This window comes from Pogonomyrmex barbatus, unplaced genomic scaffold (assembly GCF_055798465.1).
Source record: "Pogonomyrmex barbatus isolate J1 unplaced genomic scaffold, ASM5579846v1 scaffold1, whole genome shotgun sequence".
Lineage (NCBI taxonomy): Eukaryota > Metazoa > Arthropoda > Insecta > Hymenoptera > Formicidae > Pogonomyrmex > Pogonomyrmex barbatus.
Window position 1 is genome coordinate 4,658,992 of NW_028297098.1, and position 23,179 is coordinate 4,682,170.

General features: G+C 37.0%; 1 protein-coding gene across 5 annotated transcripts in view; it reads right to left on the reverse strand.

Moving 5' to 3' along the window:
* Positions 1-484: 484 nt before the first annotated feature.
* The window catches only part of LOC105432457 (uncharacterized), a 116,288-nt gene continuing 93,593 nt past the window's right edge, over positions 485-23,179 (reverse strand). For 3 of the 5 annotated variants that reach the window (XM_089081335.1, XM_089081322.1, XM_089081345.1), the window contains 5 exons: positions 15,939-17,749; positions 13,231-13,772; positions 11,301-11,620; positions 8,176-8,484; positions 485-953 (listed from right to left, as the gene is read on the reverse strand). In XM_089081335.1, coding sequence (XP_088937461.1) covers positions 486-953; positions 8,176-8,484; positions 11,301-11,620; positions 13,231-13,772; positions 15,939-16,111 — 1,812 coding nt within the window. In that variant the 5' untranslated portion in view covers positions 16,112-17,749 and the 3' untranslated portion in view covers position 485. Of the gene's footprint in view, positions 954-8,175; positions 8,485-11,300; positions 11,621-13,230; positions 13,773-15,938; positions 17,750-18,425; positions 18,599-19,782; positions 20,943-23,179 lie in introns of those variants that run through there. The other 2 variants (XM_011647280.3, XM_011647279.3) reach the window with 2 other exon arrangements.

Here is a 23,179-nt window from a genome sequence, read left to right on the forward strand (position 1 = left end):
GTATGTTAAAATGAAGATTTTTTCTCTTTATTGACACTAAAAATATCGAGTGATTATTTTTAATTATTTTTATCTTTTTAATTAATATTTTTTCTAATATCAAAACGACAAGAAAAGGGGGGAAATATTTAAAATAAAGAAATAATTGATGAAAAGTTGAAAAATTCCAAAATTATATCTTCAATATGAGAAAAAAGATATTAAGAAAATAAAAATGATCAAAAATGATTTCTAGTGTTAAATAAGTACATGATTTTAATATTAATTAATTTAATTAAATTTTATTTTTTTATTATCGTTTGTCGGAAAATTATATAGTTTCATTTATTTACGTTCGACCGCCGTGAGGATCGTCTGTATGCTTTTCTTTCTGAAAAATTTTACATATATGAAAAATATTTGTACATTATAAAATAATTTCTTCAATTTTGCACAAGTTTTCCTTTTCTTCTTCTTTTACAAAAAAATCGTAGTACTTTAGTACCTCAGCAGGTCAGTACGACGGCTCTGTGAAGGCAAGGACCTTGACAGCCCTCGCGAAGTCCTGGCCACAGGACCGATCTGATTCTGGTCCCATGTGGATTCGGGGAGGCGTGATGTCTCACGTGTACCTCTCGACGGAACTCTAGACTTTGCGCCGCATCGAGCACCAGCGGCGTGGAACGTGCCAGGCACGCCCAGGCCAAAGTGGAGCACGAGGTGGCGTAATTCTTGACCTCGGTGCAGCCACGCAGACATGGAAAGTCGTACAGTGTCCTCTCCAGCTGGCTGACCACCTGTTCGGCGACTTCGCGAGAACCGGTCTGTGCCCCGGAAGTGGCCAGTTGCCTTTTTATGCATTCCTCGAGCTCCGGAGTCGCCGCGGCCGTCTGAGCCGCTGCCGCGCCGTTTAGGATCTTCAAGGCCTCCAGGCGCCGCGATGTCTGAACCATGCCAGCTAGACGCCACGAAAGCTGCAAAGGACGAGATAATGACAATTAGCGGAGGCTACGACTGGTAACGTGGTGGCCTTTAATTTAATTTTGAGATATGTCATTAGAGAAATATATCATAAATTCCGTTCATAATTTCCGACGAGACGCTGCGAATTTCTTCAGTAATTGCTTATTCAGATATTTAAGACGAATAGAGAACAAGGAAGCACGTCGAGCACGTTTTGCGTGCGACATCGTATGATTATCACGGACGGATGTTAGGTAGAGATTAGAGTTGTTAGACGTGTTTTAAAACACGCGCTGATTCATGATTGACGTTGACATACGATTTATATTTTCTACATCGAGATTATTTATTTCAGTACAAAGAATTAAATAACGTCCTTTATACAAAAGTTTTATGATATCTTGATCGAATTAACATAGCTGTATTTGAACATAAACATTAATTAGCAAAAAATATCGTTGAAAAAAACAGTATTCTATATATTAAATAAATCATTAATAAATAATAAATATTAAACAAATCATATATTTTTATTTTAATATGTATGAATCTTAAAATAATGTTTAATTCTTTGCAATATTCCGGAAGCGTAGCACTAATATCATATATCGTCTAAAATATCTAGAAATACTTGTTAGAAATTTCTATTTCGAGCTATTAATCTTTGCTCGTGATCCCAATAATTATATTGGTACGCCTATTTAGCGTAATTCCAAATACAATAATGATCTTTTTGATGCTGATGCGGTGAAAATTATACTAATTGAAAATCGATATTACACGCAAAGTACCAAATGTATTTATAATCAAATCATCCGATACACGATAAAGTAATAAAGTACAGCTATATTGCTTACACGTTCTACCGCTCCGTACTTATTATAAGGGATATATCGGTCGCAATTTATGAAATCGAGGACAGTGTTAAAGTCACCGTCACCGTAAGAACACCGGTCGCTTCAATTAGATGACATACGAGTACGTTTCTTGTTCCGGTTCTTATCGCGCAATTACGACGGAATTTCGCGGGATCATGACACTAAAGAATCCTCTTTGCCGTCAAGATTACAATGGTAATTTATGAGCATTGTTGATAAATTACCGCTTTACAACTCGGCTCGTCTTGAACAGTGCGGCTAACTGTTCATCCGGTACCGTTATAGAGATGCAAAGGTTCGCGATTGCCGTATTGTAATTCATATATTTTCTTATAAATTAGAAACCAGATTTAACGAGTAAGCATGTTACTAAGTCCAATGCGTTATAACTTCCTCCATTTATGTAAACTAATATTTTCTGTTGCTTCCAAGAATCGATATCGGAGTTGATGATTCATGAGGAGCCCTCAACTTTAGAAACTCGATACAAACATTCGAACGTTAGAATTATAATGTAACGGAACTTATAACGGAATCTTGATTAATTTGTGCACTAACTTCTCATTATCTTTGAATCGAGAAATATGTTCCCAGTGAATTATTAAGAAGAGACTTAATTTTTATGAACACAATTATTTTACCAGTTACAAGTTTGATAAATGAGTAAATATATTACTATTGGGAACTTGAAAGAAAATATCAACTGTCAATTTTCATAGAGGAGGCATTTAAGCTACTGTTACTTAATTTATAGACAACTCCATGGTAACTTTTAGCCGATATCAGTATCAAGAATGCCGAAAGTTACAGAACAGCTGCTTACACGAAATCCCGCGAGATTGAGTTAGAACTTAAAGTTAGACTTTGACTGCTCTGCGTGACCACCAGAATGTAGCGTGGGCCGTAGCCCATATAACAGCATTAAATTGAATTGTAATCGGTAGCTAAAGCTGTTATTTATGTATGCACAACGACATGAAGAATTGCCTCTGAACAATACACGGTTATCATCCCTCTCCTGAGTTCTTTTTGCGCATTTACAGTTGAGAGAAGCAGTATTTCTGACGGACGTGGGTGTATAAGAAAGAGCGAAAAAAAGCTGCCTCCGTTGCAATATCTATTTTATCACATGTTTCTCGCGTATTCGTGTGTGAAAACCATCTTCCTTCTATGCAACGTATTAGTCGCGGAGCAATAGTTGTATCGATGCATCACGTTCGATTATTTGCAATTGTATCAAAAAGATAACATCGGCAATATTTTGTATATTGGTTTTGTAGAATTCGATTTAATTGAACATTAAGATAAAATTTAAAATGATTTTATTGCATAAATAGTGAACAAATGCATGCACATATATTTTTTGACATTATTATTATTATTATTATTATTACTCTTTTTATAATAGCAGAAAATTTATCTAGGAAAGATTTTTACTTCTAGTTGCGTTAATTCATCGGTATTTATAGGATTTGTAGCTTTCTTAAAAGTATCGTGACTTATCAGCATTGACATACATTCACGTCGCTGCATTATATCTACGAACATATTCAAAATGTATACTGGAGAATAAAAGCTTTTTTGCAAAAGAAAACAAAAATGTATGAGGCAATAAGGAAGTGCCATCGTCGTGCTTATTTTATTGGAAAATCTGTGTGCGAAACGAGATAGCGACGGCGAGATAGTTCGACCTTTCGCCTGCATTAAGAAAGCGGTTGCTTTCGTACTTTATTTGATACGATAGTAAGCGAAGAATAAGCTTCTCTCTCCGTTTTACTGGATTTCGACTTCTTTAAAATCGATCAGTGACTGCCAATATTTCACTTCTTTATGCTTTATTCCATCATCGGTTATATTCGCGTGAGAGATGCATACGGCTATTTCGGGTCTTAGTATAAATTGTAATGTCGATTGAAGTCTGCAACGGAATATATTCAACAAATTTCCCAAATATAATTATAAATAAATAAATATGTATATATATATATATATATATATATACATATTTATTTATTTATAATTACATAACTTTATTTGTAAATATATATATTTGTAATGCAATTAATAGTGCTGTAACTCGTCTGAAAACGACGTCGTTTGAAAAGAAATGTCGAAGACGCGGTGCTTGGCCGTCAGCTCTGTCATTCGTCGAAATCACACGTGGTAGCAATTCTTGGCGAAAATATATGTATTTTACAAATCATCCCAGTCGGGTTATCGACCAAGTGACAACAGCCCATTCTACAAGGTGACATAAACGCGCGCGCGTGAAGTATCGAAGAGGGATAGTGTTAGCACGTGTGTGTCGCTTTCTTCGTGGATATTTATTTTAGTTCATCGATTTCCCAGATATCCGTGTGAAAGGTACCTGTATGTATCCATGTATGCAAAGTATCTAATAGCCTCAGGCTGACGGACTAGCATATCTCTCTCTCTCTCTCTCTCTCTCTCTCTCTCTCTCTCTCTCTGTCTCTCGTTCTGTCGCTCTCTTGCCGACTATACTCTATCGCAAAAGTGCGCCCTCTCTTCGACCCCCCTTTCGTATCATCCGATCATCCCTTTGCTCTTTTCCCTCCGGCGGCTTTGACGTTAATGGTCCATCGATCGGACAGGAGACAGGTGCGTGGTGATAGTAAAAATAATCTTGCAGCATACTTATATACACAAAAATCGTCGATTCTCTGCTCGAAATTCATTTTAAGATTAACTTTCGCATATAAAAAGTTATCTCTCACACTCCCATTCATCATTATCTTTTTTTTTTCTCGTTATTCGTTGCGTTTCACTTTTCTCTTACGAAAATAAAAAAAAATATTAAATGTCAATATGAAATGTGAATATGAAGTTTGGAACAGCTTGTTCCGCAAGTTACCCGTTTTGCTTTAAATAATGCAATTTTCTCGAAAATTAAAGACAATTTCGGAGCACTTTATCATGTTTCGCAATCATTATTAACGAAGAGTTTATTTGTTTTTAATGGGAAATAATGTTTCGCGAAGATACATCGATTTTTTTCTTCGTTTGTATTACAACTGCCTTCGTTACGCGTGATCATAAAACATACAAAGCCTATGTAAAGAGCAATTATTAACGCAAGAAATATTTAATTGATCATAAGATATCAAGAATTAATAATTTCGCACCCCTTTGTGTAATTAATTTAAATTCTGTAATTGCAATGTAATATTCATTTTTATATTTTTCAAAAATGTGTCGTAAGAGGTTTGCAAGTTTTTGCTCAAAGACTTCGCTGATCATAAAATTGAATTTTCCGCAATAATGAAATTATTTGGATCAACGAGACGACGCGACGAACGCGGGAAATGGGTCGCTTTATGCTTCTCCTACAATGAAGAAGTTTACTTTATAAATACCAGTAACAGATAGAAGAAACTTATTGCTTGTCGACACAATGTGAGATCCAAAGATCCATAGACTTTTAGATCCATTAATGTACGGTAGATATCTATTGACTTTACTATATGAGATATATTTTCATCCTTTTAAATTACACTTGTCATGACTCAGAAAAATCGAACGAACCTTTTCTTTTTCGTGCGTAGAAATGCATAGAATCATATTTTACATGCATTTCACCTTCTTAATTCTCCGCATGTTTATCCATTCCACATTTTATTCCTCGTATATTTCGATTAGTTTGATAAAAGAAAAAAAGGAGGACTATTTTTCTTTGTCGGACAACCCGAAGTATCAACAGTCTAAATCACGAGCCACTGAAGATAGAGGATCTCCCGTAAATTAAATTTCAGAGATGGATAGGCGGGAGCTCATTATCCGCTTGACAGAAATTTTAATTAAAAAAAACTTTAATATCATAAACTCTCGCTTATCAAAATTTAATATTAATAATTTAAACGTTGCGGAAAACAACGCGATTTTTTTTTTGCCCCGGGAGGGCTAGATTGACCGGGGATATATTACTCGACGGGAATATTCTCGACGGGAGAGAAAGAAGCACGACGGTAGATCCGGTATGGTAGCCTTTAAAGCGTGATTACAGCGCACGTGTAAACACTGTGCGCATCACACGCGAAGCGCACGCCTCGTGTGTCGCCCCGTTGGCATCCCCGGCTTTCACGTTATCTGACGCGAGAGTGCAAGTGGAGAACAAGTGTTTGTCGACACACCGCACTCTCGATCGAGTGTGTGCGTTCCCATTAGATTCCGTCGGCTCTCTCTTCCCCATGACGCGAAATCGCGACTTTTCCGATGCTCGCGAACATCGAATCCGATCGCGAGAAAGGTCTGCTACTTGTCTACTTCGTCGCGTCTGGCCGGGATGCATTCCGCGTGGCGCTTCTACTTTCCTACGAATATCTAGACGTGGAAAACTCTCGATCCTAATGCTGTCGATACTTTCCAACGACACATGTTACATCTTGTTACATAATCATTGATCAATCTGGCGTTATATCATTAGCTTTCAATGTCATGTGAGAATACGACATTCAGTTTCCATAGCGATCTGTGAGGTAACATTCAATGTCGTGCGAAAACGACATCTTCTACGACAGTTTGTGATACGTTCAATCGTATTGACACATAAAACTAATGCGATTTTATTTTTATATATGCATATTCTATATATATTCGGAATGACAGAATCTAAAAAAAAGAAAAAAACAATGCACTTATACGGTTAAAGAGGTTGGAAAAATGTCCAATCTAATTTTTGAAATTTGCACTTGCATAAAAATATTCACATTGCCCTGTTTACGTAAACCGAATGCAGACGAGATTTTATATTAACGCATCAAGAGTAACACGTGCGTATTAAAAAATATTTATAAAAAAATTTTGTACACGCACAAGAGAGATTTTCCGAGATACATTAAATAGCTTAATCTCGCTCGATGTAATTACGGTATACCAGATTTTGCTGGGAATTACACGGGGTGTAACCCAATATCTCGTTGCACATCCTGAAACCTTTGACATGAACTGTGTTTGCATGTCCTGAAACCTTTGACATGAACTGCGTTTGCTCTCTTGACGACGTATACAATTTCTGTACATATTAGCTGTCTAGGGTCGTGTGCACGTGTATGCCAGTTTAATTGCGTATACATTAGACTGATTATTCTTTTCATTTTCGAGGACTTTTTCTTCATTATTTCTCGAATTTATCTCTATTGCAAAATACGAGATTTGTATGACTCTCTTCAATGCGAAATTGTAGAACATGCTACATGAGGATGTAAATTTGTTATTTATTCGTGGCATGTGTTAAATAAATGTTATTTATTTTTCTAGTATAAACGGCGAACGTTATATAATATCGCAGGATTAAATTACATCTATTAATGATTTAAACGAAATTTTCATTGAAAACGATCTTTTATTGCGTATTACGAAATAATTGAAATGTGTACATTTTAACGTTATCTGTGTAAAACGATATGAAACAATATTCTAGAACAATGTTTTAATTGTGTATTTATAGAAAGAGAAAAATCAAAGTGGCTTCCAGTATCGTATACTCTTAATAATTAAAATAGAATATGAGAAATTATAGTAAAAACTGATCATTAAGATCATTTTGCAATATCAATCGTATTTTGATATATGAATATTAGTATATAAACACATATGTCATATTAAAATGTTAATTACATCGCGATTAAAATAAATAGTTTTCTTTTCTATAGTGTGATGTCTCTATAACATTAATTGATTAATTAATTATTTATGACTCTCTATTAATTAAATTAAATTGGTATTAGAAAAGTAATTAGTGTAAGTGTTAAAAGTATTTAGTGAAAAACTTTTTAATTTTTATTTTTAACAATCCAAGCTTGAAACGGGACAGCAACGTATTGTACAATTAGTATAATTAGAACGTTCGCATGATAATTTTGCGCCTGCACGTGGCTAATTCCTACACGTTTCTGCAGATGATTGAGTGCTATTCGTATAATAATTCGCGGTCGCCTCGTTGCGCCTTTTGTCGCATTTGACCCTGCTCATCCGACGGAAGTCACGTTAAATTGATTGACGAGAAAAAAAAACAGAATTTCCCGACAAGAATTTTCACTTCGTAATTTATACTATATACGATAGTCATGCTACTCATCAAACGTCACTGACTCTCTTACAGATTAGCTTATAATTTAAATTTATCGTCTACTTAAAATATTTTTTATTAAATATTTAATTTATTCTAATATTTTTTGATTTGAGTATTTTTGTTAATATTAAAATTAATTATTACAAAAGATACAACTACGAGATTTCAAATATGCTTAGGTGACCGCTTTAACAAGTGATATTACAGTTGAAAGTATCTTTCTGTTGTCTATACGTTTGTAATTATTCAATTTAAAACGGTACTCACCACAACCACCGAGTAAAGAATCTTTGCTTTCAAGTCGGAGGCGTCCTTAAGAGACTCCAGTGCATCCAATGCATCCAGGGTATGCAAGTTGGCCTGGGCGTAAAGAGCGCCGTATCTCTCGGCGAGTTGTTCCACCGTGATATTTGCCGAGGTTAAGTCTGAACAATTTTCCTCTACGCTGAGAACCTCGCAGTTGCTGCCCGTCACAACCGGCTCCGGTGTTGGGCTGCAACTCTCGTCCGTGTGGTAGCCGGCGCTGCTGGACTCCTCCTCGTAGTCGTCGCCGAGATTCTCATCCAGATGGAATACCTGCATGAGATAGCTCATGATGTAGTACAGGCCTTATATATACAAATACATAAAAAATATTTCCTTTTTTACAGTACAGTACAGCTCTATATATCCTCTTCCTTGAAAATCTGAGTATTTATTTTTATACCTGAATTTATTTTTTTTTGTTTACAACGAACCTTGTTTTTCTTCATAACTAAGTAAGATACTTACTAGATAGATTCTGATTTTTGAGAATACGTTTCTTTTTTTTATTTGAACATTGTTATGACTTTTTAATTTATTTAGCTCTAATTTTATGTTAATAGTTCATAATTGAAAAATTCAGTAGAGCTTTCTTATTATTTTTAATATCCATGGAACATGAGAAAATTTAGGGAAAATTATTACAATGTCGGAATACGACAGAGGAAGTGAGGCGAAATGTTTAATTGGCATTATCTTTTGTATTTTAATTTTTCATTATAAATGTTAAATTTGTAAAAACTTATATTAAGAAGGATAATGTTTTTCTTTGCAGTTATGTTATTAGAAATACCAAGTATCATTACTACGCAATCGAGTTGATACCTCGTATCCTATGGAGGAACTACTGAACAATCGCAGCATCCTCGATCCACTCGTTCCATTTTCGACTGGGGTTTGCAGTCGATTCTAGGCTTTCAATTAAAATGCACTCAACGAAAAGCAATTAACGCGTTTTGGCATGCCGAAGCCGGTTTTCCAATTTGATTCTGTTATATAACAATCTAGGTGCCACTTTCCACCCTTTCTGCAATTCGCCATCATTGGCGTCTGCAAATGAGATAATTACTCGCGTATTTTTGTTTCCAATTTGATAATTGTAATGCAGTCGTGAAAGCGGCGTCGCGCGCGCATTCATTATCGAGAACCCGTTTAAATACCTGACGATAGCAGGTTTCGCCGCATTTCTAACCGAATTTCAGCTAAATTTCTCGAAAGGATGAACATTGTGCGTTTGTCGAAAACATTCAGACAGACGTCATCGTTGTTGAATTTTGTGAATTCGATCGAATGTTAAATATAGTTGTTTTCTCCATTAGAACGAGTGTTATTCTTCCCTTCCTATCTCAAAAAGAGAAAAGGCAAAGGCAAAGCGCGCAAATTATTTCGTCGTTCTCATTGCCTCGCGAAATATAAATTGCTATTCTCCTCATAGGAGACATGTTACGCTGCGTGTCGCGTCACGTAAATCGCGTATCGTAGCCAGGCCGTTATTTCGCGTTTTTCTAAAAGGATTGCTGAAAACCGAGCGCATAGGCCGGCAACGACGCGGATTCAATTTGTAATTTTTAGTGAGGCTCACGGCGCGATGGTAGTCAGACACATGAAATATTTATCATGTGTGCATCGTCGTTCCCCAAAGGCGGTAATTTATGATTCGACATTAATATATGCGATATTAATTATAACGCCCGTATTAACGCTTTGCGTGCATTAATACTTGACGCACGCGCGCACGCGCGCACGTTTGAAAACATCTCTCTCTCTCTCTCATGAATATTGTACATTGACTTTACGATAAATTCGACGGGATAATGTTATTCGAAACTCCGTAATCTCGTTTCTCGATCGTAAATTATGAAAAACATGCGAGCTGCGATGGAATTTGCAATAAATTGCGGTGCCCAGGTGCGCTCACTTTTCTACTTGATTAAAAAATAATTTTTATTTGATTCGCATTAATATCTCTTCCCCGTCGTGCATCCGTATTCCGTGACGTACGTTTTGCCAGTGTATTTTCAACGTTTACGTTTTTCAACGTATTATTAACGAACCGTACGTAGGCGAGCGCACGTAGGCCATTTAATATGCCGTATAATGATATTTTATTCCGACTCAAGTTTCTGAGTGATGTTCGAATCGAAAACGCGTTATATGCTATAGTCATCGACAGAAATAATTTATATTCGTGCATAATTCCCACTCGTGCGAATATAAACACACAGATGTATCTCACATATATTACTACGTTTTAATCTGTATCCTATCCAGCGGTTTATCCCAGCAATCCCACCACGTTTACTTATTAATCACGGATAATTTTCGGGGATTTGATATCGAGCTGCAAGCGACTTCAAGATTTCATTTTGGCCGTGTAATCGAATGTAAGCAGGTACAAGAGTAAACTCGTGTAATTTAGATCCGCGCTGTGAAGTTCCCTGTGGGGTTCCATGGTGGTTACAAACGGCGCCTTTAATATCGTCCGTGGATCGTCTTGGACGCGTCAACTCCGAAGTCGCAAACCGCAATCCCGCGGGAATCGTAGCAGTTGTACATACCGTGTTATACCGTGTGTCGTGTGTTTCGAAATCATTTTCTCGCGCTTTACCCACGCAATCTCGGCGCAAATTTTTCACCGTTTTTATTGTTGCGATCGACCATACGAATTTCTCACGAGGCGCGAAAAACAAATTACGATTGCACACTAACGACGCGCCCATTGTTTCAATAGTTCGTCATCGCTTCTGTGCCATCTTTTTACGCTTTTGTACGCTCGAGACGATTGCGCGAATTGTTTCGTGGGTAGATAAAACGATAATCGGCTCTCTTACACGGTATTGTTCGGGTAGCGAGTCTGAAGCGTTTCTTTTTCCTCACCTCTCATCTCTTTCTTGAAAATGATTTTCTCTTGCGAACGTCTTTTCGTCGCACAAATTAATATCTAGAAACGGGTGGAAAACTTCATTTTATTTTTCTCGCAAAAATGAGGGAAGAAAAAAGGTGTATCCTTTCGCGCAATTATGAAGATTAAATTTCGCGAGCAACCCAGTTGCTTGGAAATGATGCTTGGTGTTAATGTGAATTTTTACCTGTGGATTATCCTCGCTCATAAACTGCAGGGCGAGCGCGCAGCCCCTCGAAAACTGCAACAGTCTGGCGGCGAGGGCCGGATTCTTCGTGTTCGCCGGTCCAGAGGTCGATTTCCTCAAGGCCGTCCATTGTCGGAGCGCCTCCTTATCCTGTTCGACCCGGCGTTTCAGCTCCGCTAGTAGATTCTCCAAGCTACACGGCCCACCCGCTTTCTCCAAGGTGTTCAGCAGACTCTGATTATCGATCAGCCGCTGCTGGATCTCGCTGTACTTCAGTGAAAGCTGCCGCTGATGCGAGGCCGCCTGTACACCTTGATCCGCTACAAAAGCGTAAAGAAAAGATCAGAGCTTCTCTCTCTCTCTCTCTCTCTCTCTCTCTCTCTCTCTCTCTTTCTCTCTTTCTCTCTAGTCGTTATTATTATTTTTTATTATTAGAGCGGAACCGATGATGGCGCGAGGCGATTATTACTGCATCCGCCGTCGTCTTTTTACGACGCCTCGGGCTACGTAGATAGTCGGCCCGATATCCGGCACGAACAGCGAAATCGCGGAGTATCTGACATCATAACTAAATATGCCATACTTTCCTTTATATAATGAGGCGAGATTAAATTATGTGGCATATCCGCACTCTCGCGCGCGAGGCACAAATTGCCACAGGTTCACGCTCCAATAAGTTATAGTTCGGACGACGGTCTATTTCCATTATATCATAACACATATGGATCGTGCTTTTCTTTATCTAATCAACGAAGATGTGAAATAAATTTCTATCATCCATCTAAAGACATTAATATTATTAATGGCGTAAGTTAATTGAGTTGTCGTATAAATTAAGTTAAATCAATGAAAGTTAATTATAGATATATCACTATTATTAGCATTATATATTATCGTAAAATTCATTAAAAACGAGTTTTCAATAAATTTCAATGAAAAAATAGTTCGTAGCAGTTAAAAGATAATAACTAAAGGACTAAATAATCTATTGCAAAGATATGTATTTAAAGTTGTAATTTAGAAAAGATTTTATATCAGCTGATTATTTTAATAAAAAAATAGTTGTTGACGTCTTAAAATTTTTTTACACGAAAGGATATTGTGAAAGTAACATCTATCCATTTAATCAATATTTATGCGGTCGTTTTACGTGCGTTTTTTTTTTCATCTACAGCACCTTTCTCCACAGAAACATATCGCTGATGACACGTCTCAGATTGCACGTCATGGGGAAGCCGCCGCGAACGAGAGAATAGTGCAGTCTCCTATGTAAATGGCTTAACACGCGCCCGACATTAGTCCATTTGCATTTGTAAACGTAACGCGGCGCTCACGGTACCGTTAAAATCCGATGCTTCACGGTACCGCGGAGCTCCAGATATACACGCGGTGCGCTGGAACGAACAACTTTATTCCGATGGGATTAGCGATGCACGCTAATCCCATCGCGCGACCGAGGATAATTACGCGCTTCAATGTATACCCGCCACGATTGTCATAATGCCAAATCTTGTATGGAAATTCGAGTTGATTCCCGAAAAAAAAGGAATATAATCGCAAAATATTGCCTTGCTAATCTAACGTTACGTTTGCGATAATTAATTTGTTTTTTTTTTAATAATTAAACATATAATTGAGGAATAAATAGCTACTATCCATCGTCATTGTCGATCAATATATTTGTCTCGTAAAACTGGAATATTTATTTATTTGATTTATGATTATTAAATATTCACACATTTCTCGGTAAAATTTGCATAATATTGTTATTTCAATAGATCTCAGATGACAATTTTAATATCGATAAATGTGTAAAAATATGACGTTAAAATTATAGAAGAATTTAACGTTTTTGTTGATTTTCAACGCGCGATGAAATCTGAGGTCTGTACCGTAACGCAGTTTCTGTTAACAACAATGAAACGTTTACCTTTATTGGTCCCAGAATGCTTGCCGAAGTTCTCGATTTTGTGCAGGGCCAATTTGTATGCTTCTGTTCGCGTCTCGAGCTCCTCTTTCAGCGCCACCGGCAGCGGCACTAGATTTGGCGTAACGGAATTCTCGGAGATGTTCGTCTGCGAGGGCACTAATCCGTGCTTGCCAAGTCCTTCCACGGCCCTCTCCAGAGCGCGTCTTCTCGATAGCAGGGTGCTCTTCGTGCTGGGCGATAATCTGTTCAATGACACGAGAAGTTTGCACCAGATCCGCGGTCGGAAGTGATCCTGACTGGTCGATATGAGATGCACTATCCTCCAAAGGACCTGCTCGATCCGCAGAGTCTTCGTGTCGCTGACGTTCAACTCGACTAATCGGGAATAGAGCGCCTCGAGTAAGGTGAGGCTGTGCGGTAGCGTTTCGATCAACAGGTCCACCGGAATATCCGGCAGTGCAGCCTTCAGGGTGTAATGCGGTAGTTTCATCAGGAAGCCGGCCGCCTCCCTGTATTGTCTGCCCTCGTACAACCTCAGCAATCTGAAGAAAAGACGTAGTTACGACGGTGTTATCCTGTCTAACAGCACGCCGGTAGAATTTCGCTAACGTCGTAGAACAACGTCGGGAAAATGAATCAAGCGTTAAACTTTAGAAACGCGAACTAATTAATCTCAGTTACTTATTAGACTACGTGATGTGCACGTTTATTAGTAACAACGGAAATGCGATAATTGGCGTAAATTATACAGTACGATATTTATAGCGAAAAGTTTTACTCTTAAATATCTTGTATTTTGATCGTGCTAAACTTCTGATCGGTATTAGATTATCTTCATATTAAGTAAACAGTTTATCGAATCGAGTAGCAGCAAATAGATTTGATAAGATCGAAAAGAAGAATTTGATGCTTTGCAAAAATTTGTCATTGTTGAGTATTTTTTATAAAAAATAATTATTCATGATCGTAGAGGATGTTAAATGTAGTAAAGATATGTAGTAAAGAATTGTAGATTATGAGAATTTGCGGAGATTTGTGAAAATAATATCACGTACGCTAATAACGATTCACTGATAATTGTAGTTTGGATTTGTAATTGTTGATGCCCACGTAATTTAACTTTAATCAATAATATACACAGTTCTGTCGTGCGATTAATGTTCTATTGTATCTGATATTTTATTTTATGGACTGTAATGGAATGCAATTGAAAAGCGAGACTAAATAAAATTACATTCTATTCTATAATCCGATTATCCGATTGAATAAATTGAAATCTGAATAAATTCAATAAATAAAAATATAAGTTACGGTACTTTGCGGTATTAAATCGATATTGCAAAGTTGCAGCGATCGTTATCTATAAATATTAAAGCATATTTGAAAATAATATAAAAGGCGATTATTGTAAAACGTGTGAAACGCATCATAATAAATGCACTTTAAACAAACTTAAATTACAGATTAGATAAAATTAAATAAAGCTTTACCTAATAATCGCGAAAGATATAAAATTAGTAATACATATTTAGCATGTAGAGCGACATGCACGTAATTATGGATTAACGAGATACATTAAATCTGCTACTCGTCTGCTAATTACGTCTTGTATAAGCGCAGCGATCAATCGTAACGGCGAATTACCGTTATTAAGAATGCGAGGATGCGTTTAATTTATCTCACCTCGCACAGACAAATAAATCCACCGGCGATTTATTACCGTGCGAATTACCGCTATTAGGCAATGGCGTTAAGCAGATTTATCGCGCGTCTCCGCGAACTCGCGTCTTTAATCCCGTCCCATGGAAACCACACGTGCACCACAGTGCAAAAAGCAGCCACGAAAATGATTCCCGCATTATGCGCGAATCATTTTTACGATTGCTTTTTGCACTACGTGTGGTTTCCACGCGTCCTATTGATCGTCTTCGTGTAATTGATTGATCACCCTCTCGATGCTCTATTAGTGCGCGACGCGCATAGCGGGATTAAATAAACCTATTACACGTCGCGGCTGTCTGTCTGACGGATATGGCGGTAATTATCTCTGATTCTTGGTTCAAGAGAGGAACATACAATACGATTCGATAATGCGAGAGACTGCTAGTTACACGCAGCCAGCGAAGCGTCACACGATCTCACGTTGACGTGCACGCTAATCAAAATGTAATTATAAACCGTATTATTGCCTCACAGAATCCTTTGTTACGATTCTTCTCTCGTGTATATGGTGCATAAAATTCCTAACCGCAGCGCTCGTTATTAATTCTTAATTAGTAGATGTAGTATGTTCATTATACGGGATGACACACCTAGAACGTAAAAATACCGCGAAAGTAAAAATACGCGTCGCTTTGAGAAATGTGTTCGTATCTAGGAGTCATGTAATTAAAACTGCTTCGTTAAAGAGACCTTTTCTAACGCGATAATTCTCGAATTCATTCTCTCGTAACGACATTTTTATGTAACGAAATTTTTTATAAACTTTCAAAATAGCACTCATATGCTAATATAAACTTTTTCTAATTCTTTTAAGTTTAATTCGTGCAAGATTATGCCGAATACAGTTACCTTTTCGGAATAACAATAATATAGTATTATTTATATAAAGTCTGGAAAGTAAGTTTGAGGATTGCTGCTCTAATACACTAAGATCCGATATGAGGCCGAGCAATTTAATAACCTTTCGCAAAATACGGTTCACATACCTTCTCAGCGCCATCCGCGGATTCGAGCCCTCATCCTCCGGGATGCCGATATGGCCGACTTGGAACTGCGTTCCGGGACCCCATACCAACCTCTGTATCGTATTTCTGGGTCGTTCCGGCCTGATCCTCTCGCAGGAATTGATGCCGGGGAGTGGTACACTTTGCCTGCTCATCTTCGTCCACTTGGCCGCCTCACTTTCCTAACACCTATCTCCCTTCGAGGCGTAGGCGTTGAATTCGCCTATTTATTTATTCTCCTCGCGGGACAGGGGTTAAAAACGTCATTCGAGAATCACCTTTACGACGGTCCCTCCGACTCCGGAACACACCACTCTGAGACATCCACTCCTCCAGGTCGGTTTTTCTTCTGCCTTATGCTTCGTAACTTTCACGATCCTTTCTCTCTGTCCCCGATGCGATCTTTGACCTATCAACCACGCATCTCCGTGAACTCTGGATCGTCGTCCCGCCTCTCGTATTCTTCCACAAATTATGATACTTTTTACGATGTATTCGAAGATGAGTCTGGCGCAATGATGGCTCTTGTCAATCTACTTGCGTGCCCTTAGGCTACCCTCGCAATCCTTTTGTCAAATCGATCTTCTGTATGATGAGCGTTTTGCCCTTCTTTTCACAGAGGAATTATTGATTTTCATAAAGTTTTTACTTATAAGTATTTCACGATTGTGCGAGTGTCGTCATCGATTAGTTTAATAATTCTGATTAAAATTTCGAATACGCCTTACTTAGTATGTAGATCTTCAGAGTCATTATTGAGAAAGTGATTTCTAAGATTACTTGCTTGCTTGCAAGACGAGAACAGGTTTTTCATTCATATTGTATGGTTAATTTCTCTTAAATAAATAAACTAGTATAATTTCTCTTCTAATGCTATTTCCATTTGAATAAATATTTTCATTTCTACGTCAATATTATTCTTTGATTATATGGTTTTGCATATCTGAATGTATACTAATTAAAACATGTTTAATCAGTTTAGTTTTCTCTTTCCTCAAACTTATTTCTTTGATTGTTACACGTTTTTTCTGATGCGTGGAAATACAACATCTAAAATGAAAAGATTTTTCTTTCTTTAGATTCCATAATGGATGTACAAATGAAACATCTTCGCTACGATAAGATAATATTATTTAAAAATTGACTCTTTTTATAATCGTATCCATTAGAGCGACGCGTGCTGATTACTCTCGCTCGACCCTTCGTTTTTCTTCGCTTTGACTTCACTTTGTCCTTGGCGAGGTTAGCCCCTTTCTTTCTCTCCCTCGCGATTTTCCGCACGTCTGGTCTCCGGCAGAAACGTAAGCTGCCTCAAGGCAGAGCGGCGTCTAATTTTCTAACCACTATTCTCTCTCACACGAATTGCTCCTCGCAATTCTCCGCTCAGAAACAGCCGGCAGGAACATTTCATTCTTGATTCGCACACGCTTTTGTATTCACCGAGTCTCTCAACCTCGTTTCTTCACTTGTTAAATCATGATATTCGACATCGACGCCGGTATCTCTAAGCCAGTCTCATTATCGTCACGCAATTATCTCGGCGACCCGCACACGTTGATCGATCTTTAGGACGATTTCTCTCTCTTACGATCCCCGTTTTTAATCATAAGATGCTCCAAGCCGGCCGACGATCTTTCGGCTTTCTTTTCTTCCCTCTAGCAAAATTCCTTCTCGCTCCTTCTTTCGGCACTCTTTCTTGCGAATTTCCTTCCGCCTGGTCCTCGAGTACTTAATACGAACTGGCCTACAGCCTCAGGGTTGACCGGCCCACTTCTGCGCGAGCCAAGCTGGACCTGCGAACGGAATTATTCACCGTGAGCCGTAAGCCGTGTCCTTTCCCGATACGCTCGGGCGAAATGGCTTTCATGTGTCCACCGCAATGCAATCCACATGGGATCTGTCGTAGGATCTATAAAATTCGCAATGTATCTGCACCTTTCTCGTGAAAGAAGTATCGAATCTCGATCAAAGAAAATACTATATGTAGTACTATAGAAAATACTATATATATATATATATATATATATATATGAAAATAGTATATGTAGGATATTTTATCATTACGAAAAAACATCTAATAATTGATATTTTGAAATTTTTTTGTAGTGCCTTTTAGGTTTGTGTGCAGTACGTTGAATAATTCTTTCGAAACAAAAGTTTCATTGTATGTAATTTTTGAGTGTGATTTAAACACAAATTTTAATTGGAAGTAATCAAAATTAAGTACAAGAATTAAATTTTATTTATTTTGCGTGCACGAAGGAAATTTAATTTATATTCTTCAGAAGTTTTCTACAATGAAAAATCAGTATCAAAATATATTTCGAAAAACTCAACAATATTAATATTCAAAGGTATACGTTTCCCCGATTTCTTTAAAAGCAGGCGCTATGTTTGTCATAAAACAAAAGGACGAAAAGAGAGAAGTAAATTCAAACAAAAAGTTATAAAAACAGAAAGAGAATTCACTTTTCTGCTGCGACAGCTTTCTTGTATATCCTTTGCTGCGCAATCCCAGTGGAATAAAATATTTGTTGGCAGTGATGTGACACTCTATAGCAACAGAAATGGAAGGCCATGCATGATGCATTGGATCTCGGAACTGCGGTGTATAATCTCGCTGGCGCATCAAACGAGAATGCCTAGCAAATTCCAATATACCTTTCTTGAAAATGTGTGCCTTTTATGGCATGATAAAGTTTGCAGACGAGAAAAATTTCACGAAAGATTTTTAGAGACAAAGAGAGAGAAAGGGACGGAAGTAAAAGTAAGGATTGTTTGCAAACGATATTTGCAATAAATAATTTGGAATAATACTCAAATTACGATGATCGATATATAAGATTAATAATTTTCTTGATAATTGTATACGTATTTCAGAAATATCGATTAAACAGTAATTATGAACTTGATTATTAATCCTTTTTACGTGATAAATGTTATCATAAAACACACTTTGTTTAAATGTCAAATACATGGATTATAATAGCCGAGTGATTAATGCATAAACTGATTTTTTTAGCAGAGCTAAATATGTATTTAACGAACCTTTTTTTACATTTATTATGTTAAGCGGTGAATTTGACTATTCTCCGATAATTTTCCGACAACTTTTTAATTATTCATATTTTAATTATTCATATATTCACATGAAAATTTATTCTCTTGTTATACAAGGAAAAAAAATATTTCATATTTTTAAAAAAATTAAAAAAAATTTTTTTAAATTACTCTTAACTGAATTAAAATTTTTGAGAAATGGTACTGTAATACATGATTCATATATTTAATTAAAACAGTAATTATAAGATCATTAGTACATTCATTAGAATCATTAATATTAATTATGAATTTTTTGAAGAATTTACACGACAGAATAATAAATTCTTATTCAGGAAATGTTAACTGTTACGATATTCGAATTTTCATGTTTTAATGTAAATTTCAAAGCGTAATGAAAAATTAATATAACGAGTTAATATATCAATTACAATTTTATTACTAAGTTCTATATAATCTCAGATATAATTTAATTTTAAACAATGAAGTTTGTGAGAGAAGATAGCAGTCGGTATAAAATAAATATATTAAAGGATTATTTTGTTCAAGATAGCAAGATAATACTTTTACAAAAGAAATTATTACTATATATACTATATTATTATTAGTTATTATGAAAATATTTTAAAAGGAAAGAATAAATTCAAAATAATCTCGTAAGTTCATAAATTACGAAATAGTAATATCGATATTATTATTTTAATTATCTTTTATTTTTATGTAATCTTTTTACAGAAACACTCAAGTATATTAATTCATAACTTACGAAAATATTGCGATAGCAACGACGAGCATCTTCCGATCGTTAAATTTGAAATATCCACATTGCGGATAAATTTCCTTCCGAGACTCAATTTTCGCGAAGGGTCATCTCTGCTCGAGAACGACCTCGGATCTCACGATTCGGGATTTTCACAGCGAAGCACACGTTCACAGCATATCGCGAACTTGTAACGCGAGATCGAACACGTTCGCTCACTTACTTAAAACCGGTACACGCCGGGTTTATGATACCAATTCGTGTTTTTGCTGGAAAATTTCGGATGATGCGACATGTCGGCCGCGAATGCAAGTAACGAAATCGTCGTCCGTCTTCAGAGATACGTAAAGACCTGGTTCAGAGATTGGTGGTGGAAGAAGAGTGGAGGGTCTCTTGCGAGGCCCAAACGATGCTCGTATGAGCATCAAGCACGTGAGATAAAGGAACGGGGAGTGAGGTAAAGTGCAAGATGAAAGGAGAGGATGGTCGGAGAAAGAGCAAAAAGGAGAACGAGAGAAAAAGAGACAGACTCCGGCGAGGATCACAAAGTGAGGTCTGTGAGTGAGTGCGTGAGCAAGAGAGAAAGCGACAGGAAGAGTGAAAGAACATATGCATAGAAAGGAAGTAGATGCGCTAAGCTGAGAATGAGCAGGAGCCATCTGTTCTACAGTGGTATCCGTGAAGTTGTGAATACAGGAAGAGGGAACCTTCTCGACTGGCGCGTCGTTCAACGGAAGCGGAAGAGAAGGGAAAACCGGCTGCGGGAGACAAATGACTCTGAATGCGAATTAGTACAAAGCAGCCGCGTCGAGACGATGACGCGAAAATACTCTCTGTATCTTTTTACGCACGGACATCTCCGTTCTCGTTCTTGAACGTTATGAAAATTGTTATTCGCATCTACGGGAAACATTTTGATGGTATTATTGATGCGTCCGTTAGAGAGGCTCGTGTTTTAACGAGTTCCCGGCTTCTCTTTGAGATAAAAGAGAGAAGGACAGTCACGAACGGGCCGTTCGGGAAAGATATGATCCGCCCGGCGATTGGAGGAGCGGGAGGAAGAAAGAAGAAGAAAAAAAAAGGAGAAGGAGAAAAGAAGAAGAGACTGCTGGTCTCTACCGCTACTGAGACGGCGACCTACTGTCCTGCATACCGCAACTTGTGCCGCCGAGAGAATCGAACGCGCAATATACCTCGATAAAGGAAAGGAAAAAAAAAAAAAGCAGCTGAAATTTCCTTTTAACATGTGCTAGACGGGCGATTATTTAGCCGCGCATTTCCTTCCAATTCGTTCGCGACCGATAGAGAGTTTACCGGAGAAAGGTGATGCCGATTCGCTTCGTGCCGCACGATCCGCGAACTTTTCCCGCTAAATCACGTGTGTCGACGCGCGTGGACCGCGGATGCTTTCTAACGAGAGGACGTTCTTCCGACACGGCGTGTCGAACGTGCCTGAATTCGCCGTGAACTTACTTGCTTCCTGCAGGCATTATTCCGGACAATGCAAACGGGTAAACGAGTAGTTTTCTCCGAATTGATTTAACCTTAACGGCAATTTAGCTTGTCGTTCGTTTCTTCCTGATTTTCCCGGAGTTTCGCGGAAGACACGAAATCGATAGAAGGAAGATTGAAACTATCAATGAAATTGATTTTGACGAAAGTGTAATGAAACGTCATACTTTGGAAAACCATAAAAATGCAGAAAACTTGATTTATATTTCAATTTTATTTGCTACATTGTATGTCATATCAATGTTGAAATTTGCATTCTCTCATTAATTTGCTATTAATTTGCTATTAACATTATATTCTCTCTCGTGATTTGTAGAAAATCGTACTTGCTAAATAATGCAAATAAATGCATTAAATTATGAATAAATGGGAGTTGTATAAACATCTGAACGAAAATACAGCGAATACACTTCTCTTTCTTTCGCATAACTGGATATGTAACATTATAATCATGTAATACAAATTTATGAAACAGTAAATATTTCTCAAATTGTTCGATAAATGTAGAAAATATGTGGATTTAATTCGCTAAATATAACTGTCCCATTATTTTGACCACGTCAAAATCCTCGCATAAAAAGGAAATGTTGTATACGCCATCGTAACTTACATCGCATCGAAATGCGCTATTATTTATCTATTTCCTTTTTTGTCGATCCACTGCGGTGTTGTCTCTGCGGTTTTGCGTCACAAATATTTTTCACTAACAAAAAAGTCCTATAAATCATCGCGGTTTGAAACATCAGTTTGGAAAATGTATTCAGCCGCCAGATTCACTGAAAACAGTTTGCAATCCTATAAATTGTTGCGGTACATCAGTTTGAAAAATGTCAATTTCGGAAATTTTATTCGTCGAATTTCTGCGGAAATCACCGAAAACAGTTCGCGATCGTGAGAATTAATCGTGTTATGCAATATAGAAAACATTTTATTCTCTAAGTACAATTTTTTCCGTTAACAGTAGCGATCAATTTCGGTCATTCGACCGAGGCACGCATGTGAAACTTGTCCGACGCGGGAAAGTCAATTAGGTTTCTAGAAACGGAGTGATTCGTGTATTGAATTTGATAAAATAAATCTATCTTGATTATATTACATGCATTGCCATTCTGTATGTCTGAAATTCGATGCGCCTCAATTTCGATTTCTCGCGTTACAACTTCTTTAATTTGAATTTCAATTTCGATAGCTAGTTTCATTTCTATATTCGTCGAGTTTTCTATATTCACGTACTTATTTTTTTTTTACACTGTAACACGTGGACTTTTTAATTCTTTATGAAAACATATTGCGTTATTATTACATTTACATCTTAACATTATTAACTTTGACAAAATTTACTTAGCGACGATTTTTTTACGATTTTATTTGTATAATAAAAATCAAAGCTGAATTATTCATCTTTTGAACATATTTCATTTTTCATGTACATATTTCACAAACTATATTTTGAAATAAAAAAAAAGAGGCAAGTGTTTTTTTAAAATTATATTTACATTATTTATGTTAATATGAAAGCTAATATTTTTTTTTGTACGAATGTAAGTGTAACACTCTTAACATAAGTACCGGTAAGTATTTAAATTATACCTTTTATGGGATTTCAGTTGAATAAAGATTATCACATATAGTGCCTTTGTTCCCGCATAATTTCTCAGAATCATTTCATGAGGATCCGGTGAATATGTAATCGGGACAATAGTAATAGTCATTCCGTAGGTCGTACACCGGCGAACAAATGTGCACGGATTAAATTACGTAATTGTGTATAATACTAACCGTGGATACATTTACATTTTCCCGCACGAGCATGCCATATTACGGTGCTTTATTGTTTATTTAATTTTTCCGCGTAAATTAATTTTGCAGGCATGCTGTATGACGAAATAAA